This window comes from Panthera onca, chromosome A1, assembly GCF_046562875.1.
Source record: "Panthera onca isolate mPanOnc1 chromosome A1, mPanOnc1 haplotype 2, whole genome shotgun sequence".
Classification (NCBI taxonomy): domain Eukaryota; kingdom Metazoa; phylum Chordata; class Mammalia; order Carnivora; family Felidae; genus Panthera; species Panthera onca.
This window is the reverse complement of record NC_138339.1, coordinates 170,102,560-170,126,363: the sequence shown is the minus strand read 5'-3', so window position 1 is coordinate 170,126,363 and position 23,804 is coordinate 170,102,560. Positions and strand designations below refer to the sequence as shown.

General features: G+C 41.6%; 1 protein-coding gene across 9 annotated transcripts in view; it reads left to right on the top strand.

The window, feature by feature from the left end:
* Nucleotides 1-971: 971 nt before the first annotated feature.
* The window catches only part of CLYBL (citramalyl-CoA lyase), a 264,498-nt gene continuing 241,665 nt past the window's right edge, over nucleotides 972-23,804 (top strand). For all 9 annotated transcript variants that reach the window (XM_060636775.3, XM_078432244.2, XM_060636774.3 and 6 more), the window contains exon 1: nucleotides 972-1,083. In XM_060636775.3, coding sequence (XP_060492758.1) covers nucleotides 1,022-1,083 — 62 coding nt within the window. In that variant the 5' untranslated portion in view covers nucleotides 972-1,021. The remainder of the gene's footprint in view (nucleotides 1,084-23,804) is intronic.

The following is a 23,804-nucleotide window of genomic DNA, read 5'->3' as shown; positions in this document are numbered from 1 at the left end:
AAGAAGAACATGGGGCTGAAGTAAGGTGGAGAGATAGGCAGAGGTCAGATCCTGTAAGGCCTTCAGAGTTGTGGTGATGAATTTGGGTTTTATTCTAAATGCTTCCTATTGGAAGCCACCAAAGGGCTTTAAGAAGAGAATTGATGTAATAATGGTAATAAGGAGAAGTAATTAATGCTACTGAGCACCTGCTCTGGGCCAGCAAGGCTTTAAGCTCTTTATATATATTAACTCAATTTATCCTTATAACAGCCCTATGAGGTGAGTATATTTATATTCCCATCTTATAGAGGAGGAAACTGAAGCACGGAGAACTTAAATAACTTGCCTAAAGTCTAGTACAGTCTGGGAACCACTTGCTGAACCAAGTAAAGTTCTGAACTAGTAAAGTTTAGCACAGCTAGTAAAGCCTGTGTTAATACCTTAGTCCCCCAACTGTGAAGCGGCAGGAGTTGTATTTGCTGAAAGTAATGCAATCTGGCAGGAAGGAGTTAGAGTGAAGAGTTGTGTTTGCTGTCCTACTTCAGAAGCATTTCTCTGACCCAGAAAGTTGCCCGTATCTATTCTGATCCTATTGCAGGCATATGTATCCCATGATGGATTAACTGTTAATTAAGGCATGCACATGGTGAGGCTCACATTAGGCAGTACTTCTAACAACAAAAACAATGAATCCCTCTGAAAATTGGCCTGTTCTGGCTGGGAAAACGCAAAAGTCGCCTTAAAACCGCAGAAGCACGAAGAGAAGTAACTGGATGGAGTCACCAGAAAACCTCTGAAGAAGTGGCCATCCATTCCGTGCCTCTGCTCTGCCCGCCATGATAGCGGACAAGAAGGTTCTGAGCTCTCAGACATCCCTGGTTAGGGGCGGGAACAGGTGCTCCAGGCAGCGGGGCGTGACTTGCGGGGACGAGGTGGGGCTGGGCTGGGCTTGTGGGGCGGGGCCACGTGGGGGGCGTGGCCACGGGGCGTGGCGAGATGAGGAAGGACCTGTCTGAGGCGGGGCGCGCGCGTCAGGAAGATGGCGCTGCGTCTGCTGTGGAGAGCGCCACGCGGAACGGCGGCGGCGGCGCTGCCGAGGCTGTGAGTGCAGGTCCCTGGTCCCCCGCCACCCGGGCCGGCCTCCCCAGTTTCTGCCGGGAACCCCCGCCGGCCGGGAGCACCTTGCCCCTCTCGCGCGCCGGCTCGACCTCTGCCAAGGTCGCCGACGCCCAGCGAGGGTCGCCCGTCCTCCGCGTGCCTCCCTGTGGGAGGGTCATTGCTTGGGGGCCGGGAAAATGGGTACAAACATTCGATTAGCAGCCCCAGAACACAAAACCAGCCCCCCGCCTCCCCCACAAGTGGAAACCGCGAACGTGTGCTGTTTGATAAAAGGGGTCCTGGAATCAGCGTCCGCGAGGCGGCTCGCCTGCTGAGGGAGAACACCCTTCGCTTGTTGGTTCAGCACAGCGGTTCCCAAACTGGTCTCAGGACCCCTTTACGCGCCGAAAAACTATTGAGGACCCCGACGAGCTCTTGCTTGTATCTAGTAATTTTTTGCGGCGTGAGGAATTAAAACAAGTTAAAAAAAATCTTCATTTACGAATAACACACCCGTTGCATTTTAACACACTCATATGTAGTGAAAGAGTGGTGTGGTTTTAGATTTTCGAAAGTCTCTTTGGTTTAATAGAGGACAGCTGGAGTCTCCTCTCCGCTGATTTGGAGGAGGTTTACAAAGCAGTTCCGGGCTCACGGAGGTGCCAGTTGGAAAAGGGAAGACCTCTCAGACCGTGTCGAAGGGGGTCGGGAACTCTCGGGTGTGCTGGGACCGCCCTTGGATAGCCGCTGGGCTAGCAGTTGCCAACTACATGCGCACACGTTCACTTATATGGCTCCCTGACCACCATGTGAAGAAGTCAGAACGAGGAAACTGAGGCTTGGAGAGGCTACGTGACGCCAAGCAGAGAATGGCAGAGTTTGGTTTAGAAACCAAGCCTGTGGCTCTTGGTCTGGAACTTCTTGCATTTGCTTGCTCCCTGCTTCCTGACTCTCCAGTGTGTCCCGCGCCAGGCCCTACCCCGTCTTGTACATCCCGCCTTCCCCTTTCCTAGACCTGAGCCTGGTATGTGGCCCTGGGCTCAGGGGTTCACCCCTGGAACCAGAGATGGCTGCCAAGGCGGTAACACCCAGGCCCTTCCAGAAGGCCCCCTTTTCCTTCAGTAATGTGGTCCAGTGACCACACGCAGTCACCTATTTCTAAGGCACTTGGGGCTCCTCTCAAGGTGCTCTTTGCCATCTTCAGCACCTGGGCTCATTCTCCACACACACATCCTACGAAGGCCATGGCAGCAGGCTTTCGTGCTGGGTGCTTCAGGGAGCCTGCTCCCTGGGTTAAATCCTCTGTTTCCACATCTTCAGAACACACACAATTGGGAGAAGTAAAGGTGCTAAACGTCAGCTTAGAAAGGTCTGCCTAGAGATGCCTTAATTTCTAGTTAGGTTGCATTTAAGCTTCAGGCCGGTAGACCTGCTTCTGGTGGCTTTTTCCTTCTGTTTTTAGAGTGTCAGGACCATTGCTGCTAGGCGGGGACCATGCAAGTGCTGTCCTTGATGCCTCGTTTTCCACCCTGCCTCTGGCCCTGCTGCTTCTTGTAGCCACTGCTCAATTTATGTAAATACCTGCCCTCAGTCTCGGGGAGCGTAACTCTCCACTCCTAGGGATGCTATTGGTTCGACTGTCTTTTAAGCCCTCTCCGCCGACAGAGAAAATTAAAAAAAAAAAAAAGTGTGAATAGTAACCCATATATATATATACCTTCATCTATAAATATATATATTTTTAAAATAGGCTCTACACCCAAGGTGGGGCTAGAACTCACCAACCTGAGATCAAGAGTTACGTGCTCTACCGACTGAGCCAGATGCCCCCGAATATTTCTGTATAAAACCACTGTATCTATATTAACCTAAACCTGAGTTCATACTGCCTCCAATTGTAATCCATTACCACATGGATCATTCTAGCCTCCTCCCCTTTGCTTGATTAATAAATTTTCACTACAACAGTTAGAAACCTGGCTCCCATCATCCACCATCCACCATCCAGTTACTTAATTGTTCAGTTTTAGCATACCCATGCAGCAGTATTTGAATTGTTAGGCCATACTCTGGGGGATAGAACTGTCAACTAAGTACGGTACTTGTGTGCAGTTCCTTTTCCTTTAGTCTTACAGGTGCCACTCATTTCCATAGTTACTTAGTTCAGGGCCTATTTCTCCCATCCCCTTCAGTGAGGTTGTTTCATACATTTGCAATACAGTTTGAGAGTCCCTTGTCATAATCTGCATTATTTCCTACCTCCCACATGAATTTTTTTTAATTGCATATATTAAGGTTTGTTCTTTTTGCTATGAAATTCTGTGGATTTTGACAAATGCATAATATCATGTATCTACCATAAGAGTATTATATACAGAATTGTTTTATTTCCCTGAAAATCCCCCTGTGCTTCACCTGTTTGTCCATCCTGGCTTCTCCCAAACTCCTGATCATATTCCTGTCTCTATAGTTTTGCCTTTTCCAGAATGTCATAGAATTGGAATTACATAGTATGCAGTCCCGTTAGACTGCATTCTTTCACTTAGCAATGTGCATTAAGGTTCCTCCCATGTCTTTTTCATGGCTTCTTAACTCATTTTCTTTTACTGCTGAATATTCCATTGTAGAGATGTTTCACAGTCTATCTGTTCACCTATTGAAGGACATTTTAGTTCTATAAAGGTTTAATAAAGCTACTATAAACATTCTCGTGCAGATTTTCTCTGGGTATAAGTTTTCAAATTAATTGGGTGAATACCTAGGAATATGATTGTATGGTAGCTTTGTAAGAAACTACAAACTATCTTCCAAAGTGCCTGTACCATTTTGCATTCCAATCATCAATGGAAGGATGCTGTACATCCTTGCCAGCATTTAGTATTGTCAGTTGAAAAAACTGGTTTAGTCATGCTAACAGGTGCGTAGTGGTATCTGTTGTTGGTTTAATGTTCATTTGTTTTAACTTGAAATTCCCTGATGTCAGATGATGTTGGACATCTTGTCATATATTTATTTGCCATCTGTGTATCTTTTTTTTTTTTTTTTTTTTTTTTTTCAACGTTTTTTATTTATTTTTGGGACAGAGAGAGACAGAGCATGAACGGGGGAGGGGCAGTGAGAGAGGGAGACACAGAATCGGAAACAGGCTCCAGGCTCCGAGCCATCAGCCCAGGGCCCGACGCGGGGCTCGAACTCACGGACCGCGAGATCGTGACCTGGCTGAAGTCGGACGCTCAACCGACTGCGCCACCCAGGCGCCCCGCCATCTGTGTGTCTTTTTTTGGTGAGGTGTGTATTCTGATCTTCTGCCTACTTCTTAGATTGTTTTCTTATTGTTGAGTTTTAAGTATTTGTTGCATAGTTTAGATATAAGTCTTATAAAAGATATATGTTTGGCAAATATTTTCTCCCAGTCTGTGACTTGTCTTTTCATTCTCTAATGGTATCTTTGACAAAGCAGAAGTTTTTTTATTTTAATGAAATCATGCTTACTTTTTCTTTCGTGGATCATGCTTTTGCTGTTATTTTTAAAAACTCATTGCCAAATCCAGAGTCACATAGATTTTCTCCTGTATTTCCTTCTAAAAGTTCTACAGTATTTTGTTTTATACTTGGGCCTGTGATCCATTTTAAGTTAGTTTTTATAAGTAGAAGGTGTTTGTCTAATTTTTTTGGATGTTGATCCAATTGTTCCATCCCATTTGCTGAAAAAATTGTCCTTTCTCCATTAAATTGCTTTTGCTCCTTTGTCAAAGGTCAGTTGGCCCTATTTGTGTGGGTCTGTTTCTGGACTCTTAATTTTGTTATATTGACCTGTGTGTCTGTTCTTTTGCCAATACTATTGGCTGTCTTTATTACTGTAACTTTATAGTAAGTCTTGAAGTTGGGTAGCATCAGTCCTCCAACTTCAGTTTTCTTTCATATTATGTTCACTATTCTGAGTCTTTGCCTTTCTGTATAAACTTTAGAATCAGTTTGCTGATATCCACAAAATAGCTTGCTGAGATACGATTGGAACTGCATTGAATCTATAGATTAAATTGGGAAGAATTGACATCTTAACAATACTGAGTCTTCAATCCATGAATATGGACTATTTCCCCATTTATTTAAATGTTCTTGATTTCTTTCATCAGGGTTTTATAGTTCTCTGCATACAGGTCTTCTACATGTGTTGTTAGATTTATACCTGAATATTTCATTCTTTGGGTGCTGTTGCAAATGGTATCATGTTTTAAATTTCAAATTCCAATTCTTCATTGCTAGTTTATAGGAAAGCAATTATCTTTTAAATATTAATTTTGTATCCTGCAGCCTTGTCATAATCACTTATAATTTACATGAATTATTTTTTGTGAGTTATTTGGGATTTTGTACATAGACGATCATGTAGTTCTCAAAAACTTTTTAAAAAATTAATTAATTTTAAGAGAGAGACAGCGTGAGTGGGAGAAAGAGAGACTCCCAAGCAGGCTCCACTGTGCCAGGTGTGGAGCCTGATGCAGGGCTTGAACCTACAAACTGTGAGATCATGACCTGAGCTGAAACCAAGAGTCAGACACTTAACCAACTGAGCCACCCAGGCACCCCTCAAAGACATTTTTATTTCTTCTTTCTCAAGATGTGTGCCTTTTTATTTCCTTTTCTTGTTTTATTGCATTAGCTAGTGGCTCTAATAAGATGTCAAATAAGAGTGATGAGAGGTGGTATTCTTGCCTTGTTCCCAATCTTAGGGAAAGCATCCAGTTTCCCATCATTAATTACGATATAAGCTGTATGTATTTTGTAGATGTCTTTTATTCCCCATTTGCTGATACTTTTTGTTTTTTATTGTGAATGGGTGTTGGATTTTATCAGGTTCTTTTTCTGCATCAATTGATATGGTTTTCCTTGTTTAGCCTGTCAATGTGGCAGATTACATTAATTGATTTTTGGATGTTGAACCAGCTTTGTATCTCTGGAATATCCTATTTGGTCATGGTGTATAATTCTTTTTATACATTTTTGGATTTGATTTGCAGATATTTTGTTAGGGGTTTTCTATCTTTGTTCATGAGAGATATTGGTCTGTAGTTTTCCTTTTTTGTACTCTGTGTGTGTGTGTGTGTTTTGTGGGGGGGGGGGGGGAGAATGCAGGTGTGAGTGGGGGAGAGGCAGAGGAAGAAGGAGAGAGAAAATCTTAAGCAGGCTCTATGCTCAGCATGGAGCCTGGCACAGAGCTTGATCTCACGACCTAGGCCAAAATCAAGAGTTGGTTGCTTAACCCAGTGAGCCACCCAGGCGCCCCTGTAGTGTGTTTATTGGTATTGGTTTCTGTGTATCTCATGACTTTTTTGTTTCTCTATTCCTTCTTTACTGCTTTCTTTTGCACTAAGTGAATACTTTGTAATGTTTTAATATTTTAAATTTCTTTAATGATTTTTAACTACTCTTTTACTTTTTAAATTGGAGTATAGTTGACACAGTTTTTTTTTAATACTGTTTTTAAAGAGATTTTTTAGCGGTTACTCTAGGGCTTACCATGTACATTTTTGAAAAGAATTGTGGTAAAATAAAATACATGTAACATAAGCTTTGTCATTTTAACCATTCTAAGTATACAGTTTAGTGGCATTGCCACATTCACACTGTTGTGCAACCATTACCACTATCCACATTTTTTTCCTCACTCCAAACAGAAACTCTGTACTCATGAAGCAATAATTCCTTCTCTCTCACCTGGTAGTCCCTAGTCTACTTTCTGTGTTTCTGAATTTGCTTATTTTAGATATGTAAGTGGGATCACATAATTTACATTCTTTTGTTTCTGGCTTATCTCACTTTGCATAATGTTTTCAAGAATCATTCATGTTGTATGTATGAGAACTGCATTCCTTTTTATGGCTGGCTAATATTCCATCATAAGTATATCACCATATACATATTAACTTGTAAGAATCTACTTTTGATTTATACTAAATTCCAGAAGAGAAATGTTACTGCTATATAGTTCTATTTCCTTTTCTTCTTTTTTGTGGTATTATAGTTATACATATTATATTTATTTATTTTTTCTTTTTTTTTTTTTTTTTAGTGTTTTTTATTTATTTTTGAGAGAGAGAGAGAGAGAGAGAGTGAGTGGAGGGGGGCAGAGAGAGAGGGAGACACAGAATCTGAAGCAGGCTCCAGGCTCTGAGCTATCTGCACAGAGCCTGATACGGGGTCCAAACTCACCGACTGCAAGATCATGACCTGAGCCAAAGTTAGACACTCAACCAACACCACCCAGGTGCCCCACATATTATATTTATATGTTACAAACCCAGTATACATTGTTGTAGTTTTACTTATTTTATGTCTTTTAATTAATTAAAAAAACTTTTTAAATGTTTTATGTTTGAGAGTGAGAGAGCTTGAGTAGGGGTGGGCAGAGAGAGAGGGAGACACAGAATCTGAAGCAAGTTCCAGGCTCTGAGCTGTCAGTACAGAGCCCCACACAGGGCTTGAACCCACGAACTGTGAGATCATGATCTGAGCCAAAGTCGGATGCTCGACTGACTGAGCCACCCAGGCGTCCCTTAATTGGTTAATTTTCAAAGAAAGCTCCATGCCCAATGTGGGGCTTGAGCTCATGACCCTGAGGTAAAGGGTCGCATGCTCTACTGACTGAACCAGCCAAGCACCCCAATTTTATGTCTTTTAAAGAAACTTAGAGAAGGAGCCACAAGTTCACACACACACACAACACACACATTTTATAGTATTTGTTATACTTACTTTCTTATTTACTAGTTCTGGTTTTCATTTGTTCCTATAGAGTTGAGTCACCATCTAGTCACCACCAATGAGTTGTGCCATTTTTTAACACAGTACATCTTTGTTCTCACCTCCTTTGTGTTGTTATTGGTAAATATACTACATTTCTATATGTTACTGGCCTGACAACACAATTATATAATATTCTTTTATATAGTTGCTTTTTAAATTAGACAAGAGAAGAAAGCAGGAATATGCATTTATTCTTAATTACTTTATTACTATCTGTGTATGTGTGTGTATGGATTTGATCTGTCTGGGATCACTTACTTTCAGCCTGAAGAACTCTCTTTAGTATGTCTTTAAAATTCTTTTAAGTTTATTTATTTATTTTGAGAGAGAGAGAGAGCAAGTGGGGTAGGGGCAGAGAGACAATCCCAAGCAGGCTCCGCACTGTCAGTGCAGAGCCCCATGCAGGGCTCAAACTCACAAACCGTGAGATCATGACCCGAGCCTAAATCAGGAGTCAGACTGACCACCCAGGTGCCCCTCTTTAGTATTTCTTATAAGGTGGGTCTGCTAGCAATAGCCCTACACGTGTGTGTGGCCTTTCAAACCCTCTCCTTTCTCCCTTTTTAGTTCAGTCCCTGCGGCTGTTTCCACTTTTCCACTTTCTCTCCAGCTGCTTTCGGGGGGGGGGGGGGGGTGCTTTTCCCCGTATTCTCCCCCCCCCACCCTCATCCTGTCTCCCCACGCAAAAACAGCTCCCTGCCCTCCACAGCTTTTCTCTCCCCCAGTTCACCTCTCTGCGCTGCGTACCTGCTGAATTCTGTGGTTCAGGTTGTGCAGATTGTTGTGTTAATCCTCACATCAGTTTTCCTGGTGTGCAGGATGGTTTAGTGTTGGTCTGGCTGTATTTCATGGACGCAAGACACAAAGATAACTTCCATGCTGTTCCACCATCTTGGCTCCTCCCTGTTTGTGGCCTTTCAGAAGCCCAGGAAAAGGTCAGAGCTTTTCAAAGTTGATGGATATCTCATTTTCCAGCTTTTTCATGAAAGCTTTATTTAAGGTATACAGGTATACAGCTTTGTTTAAGATTTTATTTTTAAGTCATCGGTACACCCAGCATGGGGCTTGAACCCACAACCTCGAGATTAAGAGTTGCGTGTTCTGCCGACTAGGCCAGCCAGGTGCCCAGGTGTACAGTTTTATAATTTAACATCTGCATACACTACAAAGTGATTACCACCACAAGTCTAGTTACCATCCTTCACCATACTGTTGACCCTCTTTACCCATTTTGCCCACCAGGCCCCCAACCCTGTTAACCCTCTGGTAACCATTAGTCTGTTCTCTGTATCTGAGATTATTTTTATTTTGTTTGTTCATTTCTTTTTTTTTTTTTTTTTTTTTTTTTAAGATTCTACATGTAACATCATATGGTATTTGTATGGTATTTGCTCTTCTCCATCTGACTTATTTTGCTTGAATACCCTCAAGATCCAAACATGTTGCAGATGGCAAGATTTCATTCTTTTTTGTGGCTGAGTAGTATTTCATTGTATAAATATACCACATCTTTATCCATTCATCTGTTGATGGACATTTTGTTTCCGTGTATTGGCTATTGTAAACAGTACTGCAGTGAACATAACAATAAACAGGAGTGCATATATCTTTTTAGTGAAAGTTTTCCTATTACCTGGAGGTAGAAGAGTTGGATCATAGGGTAGTTCTGTTCTTAATTTTTTGAGGAAACTCCAAATTGTTTTACATAGTGGCTGCTCCAGTTTACAATCCCACCAGCAGTATGTGAGGGTTCCCTTTTCTCTACACCCTCTCCAACACTTGTTATTTTTTGTCTTTTTGGTAATAGCCATTTTTACAGGGGTTAGGTAATATCTTATTTTGGTTTTTATTTGCATATCCCTAATAATTAGTGATGTTGAGCATCTTTTTCATTTGCCTGTTGGCCATCTCTATGTATTCTTTGGAGAAATGTCTATTCAGATCCTCTCCCCATTTCATAATCAGGTTGTTGTTGAGTTGTATGAATTCCTTTTGTATATTTTGGATATTCACCCCTTATTGGATATGTGGTTTGCAAATATTTTCTCCCATTCAGTGGGTTGACTTTTCATTTTCCTGTTAATTTCTTTTGCTGTACAGAAGCTTTTTACTTTGATGAGGTCCCATTTGTTTACTTTTACTTTTGTTTTTCTTGCCTTTGAAGTCAGATCCACAAAGACATTGCTAAGACTGATGTCAAGGACTTTACTGCTTATGTTTCTTCTAGGAGTTTTATGGTTTCAGGTCTTACATTCTAGTTTTTAATCCATTTTGAGTTAATTTTTGTGTATGGTGTAATATAGTGGTCTGTATTCTTGTGCATGTAGCTATCCAGTTTCCCCAACACTATTTATTGAAGAGACTGTTGTTTCTCCATTGTATATTCTTGGCTCCAGCTTTTCCTTTTAAGCTTTTTGGTTAGCCTGTCGTTTGCCCTGTTATCCAGGATCTCAGGTAGCGATGATATTAAATAATTGCTTCTGATTGTTTTGACAAACGCCCTCAGGGAGAATGCTGTTCCCACTGTTCAGGCTCTAAGCCAGGTGAGCCCTGCAAATGGAGTCTTCCAGGGAGCTACCAGGTGGCAGTTCTCTGTGTGTGGTGCTTTCAAAGACCTCCCACCCTACCCTGTCCCCTCCAGTGGCTGCCAGGCTGCTGGTTTTCACAAGGATTATGACTGTTGGTTTTTAAGGCTACCACCGAACTGGGGAGAGGGAGTGGGTAAGTTAAAAAAACAACAACAACAAAAACCCACATGGTTTGCTGTTCTTACTGAGATTCATCCGTGTTTCTTGAATAAATGCTCCCAGATTGCTGCAGGCCTTTGGTTAATGTCTAGAATTCTAAAAAAGTTCATTCTGACTGCCAATATTCTCATTGTTATTGTAGAGGATTAGGTTTTTGAAGTTCCTTTCTCTGCAATTTTGCTGGTCACCCCTGCTTAGAATTTTGATCAAGAATTTGAGTTGGGGTGCCCAGGTGGCTCAGTTAGTTGAGCATCTGGTTCTTGATTTCGGCTCAGGTCATGATCTCATGGTTTATGGGATTGAGCCCCATGTCGGGCTCTGTGCTGACAGTGTGGAGCCTGCTTGGGATTATCTGTATCCCTCTCTCTCTGCCCCTCCCCTGCGCGTGCACGCGCTCTTTCTCTCTCTCTCTCTCTCTCTCTCTCTCAAAATAAGTAAAATAAACTTAAAAAAAAAGAATGGATTTGAATTTATAAAATGTTTTTTCAGTATCTGTTGTGATCATGTGGCTTTTCTTCTTAAGTATGTTAATATGATGAATCAGATTGATTAGTTAAAAAAATTTTTTTAATGTTTACTTATTTTTGAGAGAGAGAGAGACAGAGACAGAGCATGAGTGCGGGAGGAGCAGAGAGAGGGGAGACACAGAAGCCAAGGCAGGCTCCAGGCCCTGAGCCATCAGCCCAGAGCTGGATGTGGGGCTCAAACTCACAAACCATGAGATCATGATCTGAGCTGAAATAGAGTTGGACGCTTAACCAAATGAGCCCCCAGGTGCCCTGAAGTGTTATTTTGAAATATTTATTGGCATCATTAGAAATTGACTTTACTTGCCCAAGTGCATGGTGAGAAGCTAAAAGGAGATGCTGTAAACAAATATTATGTTTTGGGTTGTAAGGCAGAAAGTAATGTTAAGTGGTCCGGGAGGCAGGGGACCAACCATCTCAACTTTCCCAGGACATTCCTGGTTTTAGCACCAAAAGTCCCACATTCCAGGAAACCTGTTTCAGGCAAAGCAGGATAGTTATTCACTCTAGAGATAGAGAAGTGAAGGACTGGGACACCTGCGTGTCTCAGTCGGTTGTGTCCGACTTTGGCTCAGGTCATGATCTCATGGTTCATGGGTTTGAACCCCACATTGGGCTCTGTGTTGACAGCTCAGAGCCTGGGGCCTGCTTCAGATTCTTTGTCTCCATCTTTCTCTGCCCCTTCCCTGCTTGTGCTCTGTCTCTCTCTCTCTCAAAAATAAATAAACATAAAAAAAAGGGGGGGGGGAGGCGAGAGAGAGAGAAGTGAAGGGCTGTAGGATGAAATGAAGATGACCTAAGATGGTAGACCAGGGCCTCTGTTAAGAGGCTGAAGAGAAGAGAAAGAGGGAGGAGACTCTGAGGATGTAGGAAATACCATGACGGGGTACATAGACCAGGAGTAGCCTGGGGGCAGGGAACATGTCCTCGGGCTGGACGGAGAAGTTGGTGGGAAATGAGGTATTCCAGAGAAAAACTAGTGGGCAACAGCCAAGCTGGTGAGTAAGAACTAAAAGTGGTAGCTGGGCCTGAGTCGGAAGATGCACGTGTCCATGGGTGGTACCTCCTGGAGAAGATATCCCTGCAAAGGGAAACTCCCAGCAAGGTACTGTTTGCCAGAACAAGGCTGTGCCACGTCTACTAAATAGCATAGCCTTTGCATGTGGATCTGTCTATTCCAGCGTGTAGTGCTTCAGCTCTCATTGTACTGTTTCCCTGTCATAGAGTTTTGCTGTGAACTAGAACCATCTGTGTGGGTACAGGCCAGGAGGAAGAACATTGGGTAACCTAAATGGTTTCTGTGGGAAAGGCCAGCAGGTAGGTAGGAAAGGCCAGGACCTGAAGATGAATTCTGACTAAACAACCGTTACCCTATACCCCCTTCGCCCCATGGGCCCATAGCGGAGTTGAGGACAATTTTACCACATGTGCTTTTCTCTACTCCCCAGACTGTGGCCACCAAAGTCTTTGCCCTCTCAAGGAACTGTCCTGAGTGCCCCTGTCTTACAGAATGTTTGAGTGACACATGCACTTTACTATTCTAGAAATACTCCATGTGGTGTGTTGAGGATAGAGTATTCTCTGAAGTTACTTACATATGAGACTTAGAAAGTGAACACATATGCTTGGTTGTGGATGAGCCTGGGGGAAGACATCATACATAGTGAAATCACATCCACAGAGTGGCTGACACGGCTCAGCATCAGTACTTTCCTGAAGTGACTGTTTTCTCCAGTTAGGGCTTTACAGCAGCCAATGTCTGATTGATGTAATTTCTGAGAACAGCCTTTGGTCAGTTTCCTTAACTGGGTGTTGTGGTGGCTGCTCTATAGGAGCTGCTATTTTATGTGTGACTCCCTGTGAGGAAGTCCGCTAAAATTTTAGGTACATGTGGCTAAAATTTTAGGAAGGCAGGGAGAAGAAAGCTGGGCTCCTTGGGGAGTGGTTATTGATTGGTTTGATGACTGTTCTTAAGATTGGAAGAGTTGTTAATTGTAAAAACAATATGCTTTCGTGCCCCTGAGTGCAACTGGAGCTGTGTTCTATTGATACATTTGGCTTCTTTATTCCTCTACACATTGCTCATGATGGCAACAGTTTCAGAATTTTATTAGTTAATAAAAAGATCAAAGAAATAACGTTTATGTTTTCATATAGGTCACTGGGTATGAATTTAAATCCATTGTAATTCAAACAGGTTTAATTTATTTCATGTTGTTACCTTGAATGTTTTATCGCATATCAATTAAATAACTCACTTGAATGATGTAGATAATAAATGGGCTCAAGAATTGAGATTTATTCCTTCCTTCCTTCTCTTCCCCTTTCTTTTCTTTCTCTCCTTTTCCACATCGTCCTTCCCTTCCTTCCATAAACCAAGTTTAAGGTGGCTTTTTATTTAGTTGCTTTGATTTTATATTTTGGTTAAGTTTTAGGATGTTAACTAATCTTGGAGCATTGATATATGCTACAGTTCCATGACTCTGTCACATATATATTTGGGTGTATATAATTCCAGCTATTCATTTAAACTATTTCCAAGTTTTCTGCCTCGGGAAATGCAGAGATAATGTCCCTATACCCAAATCTCTGTGGCAACTCTTACTCATGTACTTAGAGGTGAATTTCTGTATGTGAACTTGCTGGTTCAAAGACTATGGACATTTTAAGCTCTTTGATGCTTGTTTTCAGATCATCCTCCAGAAAGAGTGAGATACCTGGATTGCAGTATGCCCTTTGGAGGCCCATCTGCCCAATTTCCTCGGCATCTGCAGGCCTGTGCACAGTAAAGTAAGCAAGACTGTCACAGTCGTCAGCATCTGGCCTAGAAAGAACCCCATCCTCTGGCTGTCAGTCAGGGCCAGCTTTTCTCTCTGTGGCCTCAGCTGTCACACTGACCTTGCTTGTAGATGGTTCTGGAAACAGCTATGGAATTTTACCCCTTTTGCAAGTTCTCTTTTGAACTACACCATATGTAATGTTTTCCTCTTAGTTGGCCTTTTGAGATTGACAGAGGTGCCTGATTTTATAATAAAGGATTCAAAGTAAATATCTGTGAGAAAGTAAAAATTCTATTTTAATAGGATGCTAGTATGGGCACGTCTTACTTACCTGTTCCCCTTCACTGTGTTCTGGCCAAGAAGGTAGAGTGTTCTGTAAGTATTTGCAGGACACTTTTCAAATATGAATATTCGGAACATGTAAATACTGGAAATTTTAGAAGACACTTCCTACTTTATTGCCCTACTTGGCCACCTTCAGTAAAATTAGGGTCACAGTTCAGTGGTAGAATGTGTTCACTGTTTAACTGAGAGTTCTACATTGGTAAAAAAATGAATTAAAAAAGAGACTCTGTGAACCTTTTGAAAGTTTATATGATTATTTAAAAATACCATTGTACATGTATACATTGTACCACTTTACAAGTAGTGCAGGCTCATTTTAAAGCACACTTGTCTTATTTAATGTCACAGTATTGTTTGTGAGAAAGATGATATGTCCTTAATATACATATCAAAGACAATATTTATTTCTTGGCCAAATACAAAAGTTTAAGAAATCAAAAACAAAAAAAATCTGTGCCAAATGCAGTTTTCACACAGAGGCACTGGAGGGCGCTCTAGCAATGAGAGATATAAATTGTCTCCTTACAAACATGCCTCTTCGGAAAAGATACGAAAGTTGGTTTTCCTGTCACTTTAAAAAACAATTTTTTTTATTTTTATTTACTTTAATATTTATTTGCTTTTGAGCAAATAAAGAGAAGACAGAGCGTGAGCCAAGGGAGGGGCAGAGAGTGAGACACAGAATCTGAAGCAGGCTCCAGGCTCCAAGCTGTCAGCACACAGCCCGACCAGGAGAGAACCATGAGATCGTGACCTGAGCCAAATTCGGACACTTAACCGACTGAGCCAGCAAGGCACCCCTTAATTAATTTTTTTTTTTAATTAAGTAATCTCTGTGCCTAGCAAGGGACTCAAACTCACAACCCTGAGATTAAGAGTAATATGCTTTACTGACTGAGTCAGCCAGGTCCTTTCTATCACTTTTTAAGTCAAATTAAAAACACATAGATGGCAGAGGAAATATTTCTATACTGACCTTTTCCCTTGAAAGGTTTATAAGGAACTTAAGAAGCGGATCTGTGCCCCGCGGCACCTTATTACTTCCAGGCAGACTGGCCTCCTTACCACCTATACAACATAGCAACTTCCCCCCAACTATTTCCATGCCCTCATCCCTCTCACTGTACCTGATGTTTTTTCCATTGCATTCATTTCCACTTGACATAATGTATGTTTGTCTGTTTATTGCCTGTCTTCACCCCATCCCCCATGCAGCTATTCATAAGAGCAGACACTTGTTCTGTTTATCCCATTGCTATATACCCCAGCCCTAGAACAGTACTTAGCACATAGTAAGTGCCCAGTATAAGTTTGCCAAATAAAAAAAGAACATTTAGGAAGTGAAGTATTTGAGACAGTGTTTCTAGAAATTTGTGCCTTTTTTTTTTTATTGTGGTAAAATATATATAACATAAATTTATCATTTTAACCATTTTTAAGTTCATGGTTCAGTGGCATTAAGTTCACTCACATTTTTGTACAACCATCACTACTGTCTATCTCCGGAACTATATCATCATCTCGAACTGAAACTCGTACCCACTATAGAATAACTCTCCATTGTCTCCTGTCCCAAATCCCTATTCTCCATTTCTGTTTCTATGAATTTGACTATTCTATATTCTCACATAAGTGGAGTCATGCAATATTTGTCTTTTGTGTCTGGCATATTTCACTTAGAATAATGTCAATATCCATGTTGTAGCATGTGTTAGAGTTTGCTTCCTTTTTCAGGCTGAATAATATTTTATTACATGTAAATACCACATTTCGTTTATTCATTCATCCATCAATGGACATTTGAATTGTTTTCATCCTTTAACTATTGCTAGTGCATATTTTATACAGAGCATAGAAATGTGATGTTTAGGTTTTGAGTCTTAAGTAGATTTCTTTGGAACAGTGATAGATTCTTTAGATTATACCAATGAGTCATAGTTCACCCTTGGATGATTTCTGCCTTCAGGAAAATACTCTTAGTTCAGATTAAAGTAGAAACTTATTTAAGACAAGCTCTGAAAGATCAGAAGTGGTTTAATATCCCTACTGGTGCTATTCAAGTTTTTCTTACAAATGCCAAAAAAAAAAAAAAAAAAAAAAAGTTCAAAACAAAATCAAATTACTAATTCTCTGGTATAAGCAAGAAGATCTTGGATGGATACTCTGGGGTTCTAGTCCAGTGCTGACCCTGCAGTTAGCCCTTGACCTTGTTCAAGGCTCTTGTCTAAATTGAGCCTTATTTTTCTCACAGTTAAAACAGGAGGTTGGACTAGATGCCTCTTATTGGTTGACATTCCATAATCTAGAAGGAATCTAGAAAGGAATTATTGACTTAAAGTAAGAGGACTTTAGAGAATTCAGAAATATAAAATATATGGCTTTTTGAGCTTTTAGTTATTTTGGTCCATTTCAGCTCAATTTTTTTCTTAACGTTTATTTATTTTTGAGACAGAGAGAGACAGAGCATGAATGGGGAAGGGTCAGAGGGAGAGGGAGACACAGAATCTGAAACAGGCTCCAGGCTCTGAGCTGTCAGCACAGAGCCTGACACGGGGCTTGAACTCACGGACCGTAAGATCATGACCTGAGCCGAAGTCGGATGCTTAACCAACTGAGCCACCCAGGTATCCCTTTTTCAGCTCAGTTTGAACAGAGATTGAAGATAAAAGCTTTGCCTTCCCCAAATTTGTGGGTTCAGTAATTGATTGGAACTCTTCTTGCCACGTTGGGAGGTTGTTTTGTTCATGTATTGTTCATTCTTATCCTTTAGAGCTCCCATACAGGAGGTGTCTTCGTTTCTCTCTCTCTGCAGCAGGGACTGCTGCCAGCTGCTTGCTGTGTTCAAGTCCTTAGTTTAGGTGGCTGCTGACTGCCACAGTACAGAGGGGCTCTGATTTCAAAATAATTTGGCTGTACTGGAAATACAAAATCTTGAAGAGATCAGGAATAATTAGAGGTAGATACCTTAAGTTTTAGTCTAATCTGCAAGATTTTCTCAGAGAAGTGGAGATGTGATTTTTGCCTGCATTCTGTCCTCTTCTAGTTATCTCCTGCGCTCCTAGAGCTTTCATACTGACCCACGAATGCTCCAGTGGGTGGAGCACAGAGCTCTTAGAGCCCGCCTATTCTAGCTCCCATAGTCCACGGTTCACCTAGAGATACCCAGTGAATATGAGAAAACCAGCTTGTGCTAATGTCATGTTTGTAATCCTCTCACATGCCTTACCTGCAAAGGAGGTGGGCCACTAAAGAGGATTTCTACCAGGAAAGCAAGTATGGACATAGCTTGTGGGGCCCCTCCTGTCCTCCAATCCCTGGACAAGGGTCCAGGCTGTGAATTTGGGTCATGAGTGTGTCCCTGTGCTGCAGAAGAGCCAGGAATTTACCAGGTGACCTGGTAACATGCTTGAGACTGGGGAGAGGATTTACCCTTAGAAATCTCCCTGCTCCTCCCCACCCCCTACACTCACTTCTTACTGACCTTAAGCTTCCTTAAGTGGGCTCTGATCTCCCCCTTACACAGCATAAATTCCATGATATCCTCTGTTGGCTGCATGAAGTCCAGACCCCTGAGTGTGGCATGCATGTGTCTCCTCACTTATCACCCACCTTTCTAACATTGCTCCCAGGGCTGCTTACCTTGCACCACTCAACCAGAAGGCTCACCATTCCACACACCACCCACCTCTCTCTCTGATTTGCTGACTCTCTTCCTCCCACCTCTCATCTTCAGGTTCTGCCTTTACTTATTAGCAGGCAGCCCTCTTCCACCAGCCCCTGGCAACTGTCAGCCTGCTTTCTGTCAATGCATCTACCTGTTCTGGATGTTTCATATAAATGGAGTCATACAATATATGGCTTTTGTGACTGGCTTCTTTCACCTAGCATGTTTTCGAGGTTCATCCATGTTATGGCATGTATCTGTCAGTATTTCATTACCTTTTGTGGCTGAATAGTACTCTCCTGTAGGTATATATTCTGTCTATCCATTCATCAGTTGATGGACATCTGGATTGTTCCACCTGTTGGTGATTGTGAATGGTGCTGCTATGAATATTTATGCATAACTATTTGAGTGCCCGTTTTCAGTTCTTTTGGGTATATACCTAGCTATGGAATTGTTGGGTCATATGGCAATTCTGTGTTTAACTTTTTGAGTAGCCCACTGTTTCCCACAGAGGCTTCACCAGTTTACATTCCACTGGCGATACATAGGGTTTCAGTTCGCATCCTTGCCAACTTTGGTTATTTTCTATTGTTTTTATTATAGCCATCCTAGTGGGTGTGAAGTGGTATCTCATTGTGGTTTCCTCCAAACAATTTTTAAATACACAGATCAGTTAAGTAACTGATTTTAAATAAGAATTTGAAAAGGAAAAAAAATGCGCATCAGTTCATTTCACTTCTCTGCTTAGCTCCTTAGAGCTCCTTCTCTTGGCCCTTCAGGGCGAGTCTGGTCTTGTTCCTTCTACTCTTTGTAGCTCACCTGCTTCCACCCTTCTCACACACACTACCCCTTCCAGCATCATTGGCCTTCACTTGCTTTTTTAAGCAAGGAAGGCAGACCATGGGCTTTGAGGCTTAGAGGAGTTCAGACACTTCCCCAAGGTCATACAGACCTGAGCCAGAGCCCTGGCCCTGCCACTTACTAGCCAGTTCCCTTTAGTTTTGTCATCTGTAAAAGCAGCTTGTGATCCTTAACCACAGAGAGCAGTTAGAATTAAATGAGCTCATGCACTGAATGCATGGTGCCTGGCTCATAAGGACATTGATAAACAATGGATATAAAAAGGAAACAAGATAATACATAAGTGCCACCTCCTTGGGGAGGGGGACGACCATCTGAAGCATGTCCTCCCTCACATCCCCATTTGCCTCCCTCAGAGCTTCCTGTTCTTCATTATGCTTGCAGTTCAACATGATGTGAATGAATGGGTGCATTTCCTCTTGTTTGGTCTCACCCACTCGACTGGAATCTCTGTTTACTCTTTATGCCTACACCCAGCATAGTGCCTGACACATAGTAGGCACTTACTAAATATTCTTGAATGAAAAAACCATCATAGGGTCACAGTAAACAGAATTCCTTACTCATTATTCACTTGACATGAGAGGGTGGAAAGGCAAACTTTTTATGTGTGAGTGTGGGTGTATGTATGTTTTCCTAGATTATAGATTTGTCTAAACATTCCTGCTAATTTAATATGTCAAATCTGAAGGTTCTTTCTTGGCTTGAGTTTTTGAACACAGTCCAGGGCTGTTTTCAGATCCCTTAGTATTCTCCTTTTTTTAAAGAGTTTTTGAAAACATAAAGGGGTATCTTCTGTACATACTTTTCTACATTATTCATTTATGTAAATAAATGAGTTGTGGATAGAGGGGCTATTTTACTGTCAAAATGTGGCTTTACCTTGGCATCGAGGTATCATTAGGAGAACCCAGTCTGTCTGAGTCTATGTGGTTGAAATATCCCTCCAGCCAGTGTTTGTGTCCCAGGTACATTCTGTTTATTTCAAAATTTCTCACCTGTGGAACACACTTCTTTCTTTCAACTCAGGATCAACTCAGCACCTGGAAGATGTGTTTAAACCAATAGTCACAGTCTTTCAGTTCATTGGAGAAATCTTAGGATTGAAAGCAATATTTACTTTTATTCTGCAATTTTCTTTTCTGCTTTTTTTTTTCCCCCATTCCACGCTGTTCTCCAACCCCCACCCCACATACCCTGGTTGATATTAGGGTGAGGTGTTCTAGAAGGCTTGGATTTCTGGCCTTGACTATAATCGTGGATTAGTGACCACTGTTGGAGAAGAGCCCTGTATCCTTATGACTTCTCCATTGGGAATTAGTGAAATGAACCCACAGGCTGATAGGGGAAGAATTCTGTTGTTGATCTGATGCCTGGTGGGCTGGATGCTCCCTGAGAACAAGGCACCACATTCTTCATTTCTGTCTCTGTGCAGTGCCTGGGCAGGACTGCTCATCAGCAAGTGTCTGAAACCAGCCAGATGGCTGCAAACATTCTGTTATGTGTGGGAACCTCTAAGTATTAGCAACTAGCCAGAGACCAGCAGTGATGAGCACTTTTTAGGCTCCACACACATTTGATTCCTAAAACGAGGACCCCAGGCATCAGCTGAAGAAATGACTTTTAAAGATAGAAACAGGACTGTTAACACGTGTGCATTTTACTAATCAGTGTACTGTTTTTGAGGCATTAGTAAAAATATTAGTATTTCCAGCATTATTGTTAATGAGGGATAAGAAACTTACATTTATCTTCACAACCATATGGTTTACTGCTTTATGTGGTTTTCTTTTTTGATATTTTTAAATTTGACTTTTAGTAAGGACAAAACCATTAGCTTGTAGGAGTTTATTCTGCAGGTAAATGAGAAAAGTATTTACTTCATAGAATATTTCTTTATAACAAGAAATTCTAGAACATATTGATGGTTTTCTTAAGAGATACTTATATTTTATTATTCAGTCATTCATTTATACATTCTCCTGAAAAGAATGAAAATTATGCCCCTACATAGTCCTAGGGAGCTCCTGAGAATGAGGAAGGGAAGAAAATTTCTCATGGGTTTTTTTTCCATGCCAGGCACCTGGACACACTTTAGTTGGCACATCTTTTGTAAGATACTGTGTAGTCTAAGGTGCTTGGGTCAGGAGATGAGACACTGAAAGGTAAGTCTGCCACTATTATATTTTATTCCTTGAGTAGCCAGCATAGTGCTGTGGCCCATGGTAGGTACTTAGTAAATGTTGACTAAACAGGATGTGTCATGGGAAGTGGTAAAGTAGAGGCGGGAGCAACTTGCAGAGGGCATGGGGACTATTCCCAGGGAAGCTGACCTCTGAGCAGGTTTGAGAGGATGACAGGGGAGGGAACGGCGTTCCTGGCTGAGGGAACTGCTTGTGCAAAGGCACAGCAGGAGAATTAGGAGTGAGTGGTTGTGGAGTAGGGGTGCCTCCTGGCAGAGGGGCTGGGCATAGCTGAGCAGGTGGGTTGGGGCCGGCTGTTGGCAATGGGGAGGCAGTAGAGATGTTTACTGTCTCTCAGCCTCCATCAAGTGAGTGCTTCATTCCGCACTCTGGTTTAGGGGGTAGTCCCTCGTCATGTCAACCTCTTGCCTTTCTCTTTTCTTTTAATTACATTCAAAACGGGCTGGGAAACCTAATTGGAACAGAGAGAAAGTGATGAAACTGTAGCCTGGGGGGCAGGCCAGTTCATCCGTTCCTCCTAATGCACTTAACTATGTTTAAGCACTTCTAAGTTATTTGGACCCTTCAGATGACTTCATTTCTGTGACTACTGTACACTTAGCTTCCCACATCTGCAGTTAATTTCTTAAGCGACTTTAATGGGAAACTTCAAACAGTTTAAATGTCAATTACCAAAAAAGTGAGGTTTTCAAATTCCAGTAATCTGTCCATATTGGTCAGTGGAACATAATCCCAGGTGGATGTAATTTAAGACAGATGACATTCCAGAGCTTCCCTTACAAAGAGCTTATATATCTTTAGGACTAACAGGCAGGCCCTGTTGTTGCTACACTCACAGAGCTGCCTACAGTTCTGGCTTATCTGCACAGGCTCTGTGCTCAACGCTCTCCGTTCACGGCACTCATTCTGGCTGTGTTTTGGCTGGTGCTTTTGAAGCTGACAAGACCCAAAACCTACTCTGTACATAAAAATATGTTGAGAATATAGTAACTGTAATAATTCCAATTTTTAATCCTATACTTTTGAGAGGCATTAAGTATTCATGATGTACTTTATCATAGGTTTATTCTTTTTCTTCATAGATTTTTTAAAAAGATTTTAAGTAATCTCTACACCCAACATGGGGCTTGAACTCACAACCCTGAGACCAAGAGGTGCACACTCTGCTGTCTGAGCCAACTGGTTGCCCCTTCTTTTTTTTTTTAATTTATTTTTTTGATTTACATCCAAGTTAGTTAGCATATAGTAGCTTCCAGTGATTCATCCCGTGTGTAACACCCAGTGATCATCCCAACATGTGTCCTCCCTAATGCCTCTTACCCACTTAGCCCATCCCCACCCACAACCCCTCCAGCAACCCTTAGTTCTCTGTATTTAAGAGTCTCTTATGTTTTGTCCCTCTCCTTGTTTTTATATTATTTTTGCTTCCCTTCCCTTATGTTCATCTGTTTTGTATCTTAAATTCCTCATAGGGGTAAAGTCACATGATATTTGTCTTTCTCTAACTTTGCTTCACATAATACCCTCTAGTTCTGTCCACATGGTTGCAAATGGCAAGATTTCATTCTTTTTGATTGCCAAGAAGTACTCCATTTTATGTATGTGTACACACGCACACCACATCTTCTTTACCCATTCATCCGTCGATGGACATTTGGGCTCTTTCCATACTTTGGCTATTGTTGATAGCACTGTTATAAACATTGGGATGCATGTACCCCTTTGAAACAGCACACCTGTAGCCCTTGGATAAATAGTAGTGCAGTTGCTTCCTTGTAGGGCCAGCTGCCCCTTCTCAACGCAGGGGTTGATCTTACATTTCTGACCGAGAAATCCTGATTTGTTTGTTTCTTGCCACTCTCGCCTTTTTTCCCCCTCCTGTGTTCCTTCCTTTGCCTATATTTTTAAGATAAAATGCATGAAAAAAAAAAGTTGAGTAGGGGGATGAGTATTATTTTGACAGGAAGTAAAACCAAAAGCATGCAGAATAAATTAAGCTTGCATTTTCTCTGCAGGTCATTTAATGAATGTTATGTGCTACAGAGTTAAACAGTTTTGGGCAGCTAGTTTAGTTTTTTCCACTTCTAAGCCTCTGACAAATGATTTTAGGTGATCCTTTGGTCTGAAAAAGGAAAACTTTATATGTGTGACTTTTAAGTTGAGTTTTGTTATTCTTTGAAGACTTTTTTATGTAAGCCATTTTTGTGAAGTTGTTTTAGTTGAATTTGAAATTTTAAAAAAGCTTTAAAAGTAGAGTCTGCCATATTGAACTGTTTTTCACATGTTTTACATTGAAAAGTTAATTTGCGGAGTGCCTGGGTGGCTCAATCAGTTGAGTGACTTCGGCTCAGGTCATGATCTCGTGGTTCGTGAGTTCTAGCCCCATGTCAGGCTTTGTGCTTACAGCCTGGAGCCTGCTTGGATTCTGTGTCCCCCTCTCTTTCTGCCCCTCCCCTGCTCATGCTCTGCTTCTCTCTCTCTCAAAAATAAACAACAACAAAAAAAGTTAATTTGCCTTTTCTTTTTAATTTTTATTTACTTAAAACAATTTTTTAGTGTTTATTTATTTATTTTGGGAGAGAGAGAGAGAGTGAGCAGGGGAAGGGAAGAGAGAGGGAGAGAGAGAATCCCAAGCAGTCTTCGTGCTGTCATCACAGAGCCCGACGTGAGACTCGATCTCACGAACCAGGAGGTCATGACTTGAGCTGATATCAAGAGTCGGATGCTTAGGGGCGCCTGGGTGGCTCAGTCGGTTGAGTGTCCGACTTCAGCTCAGGTCACGATCT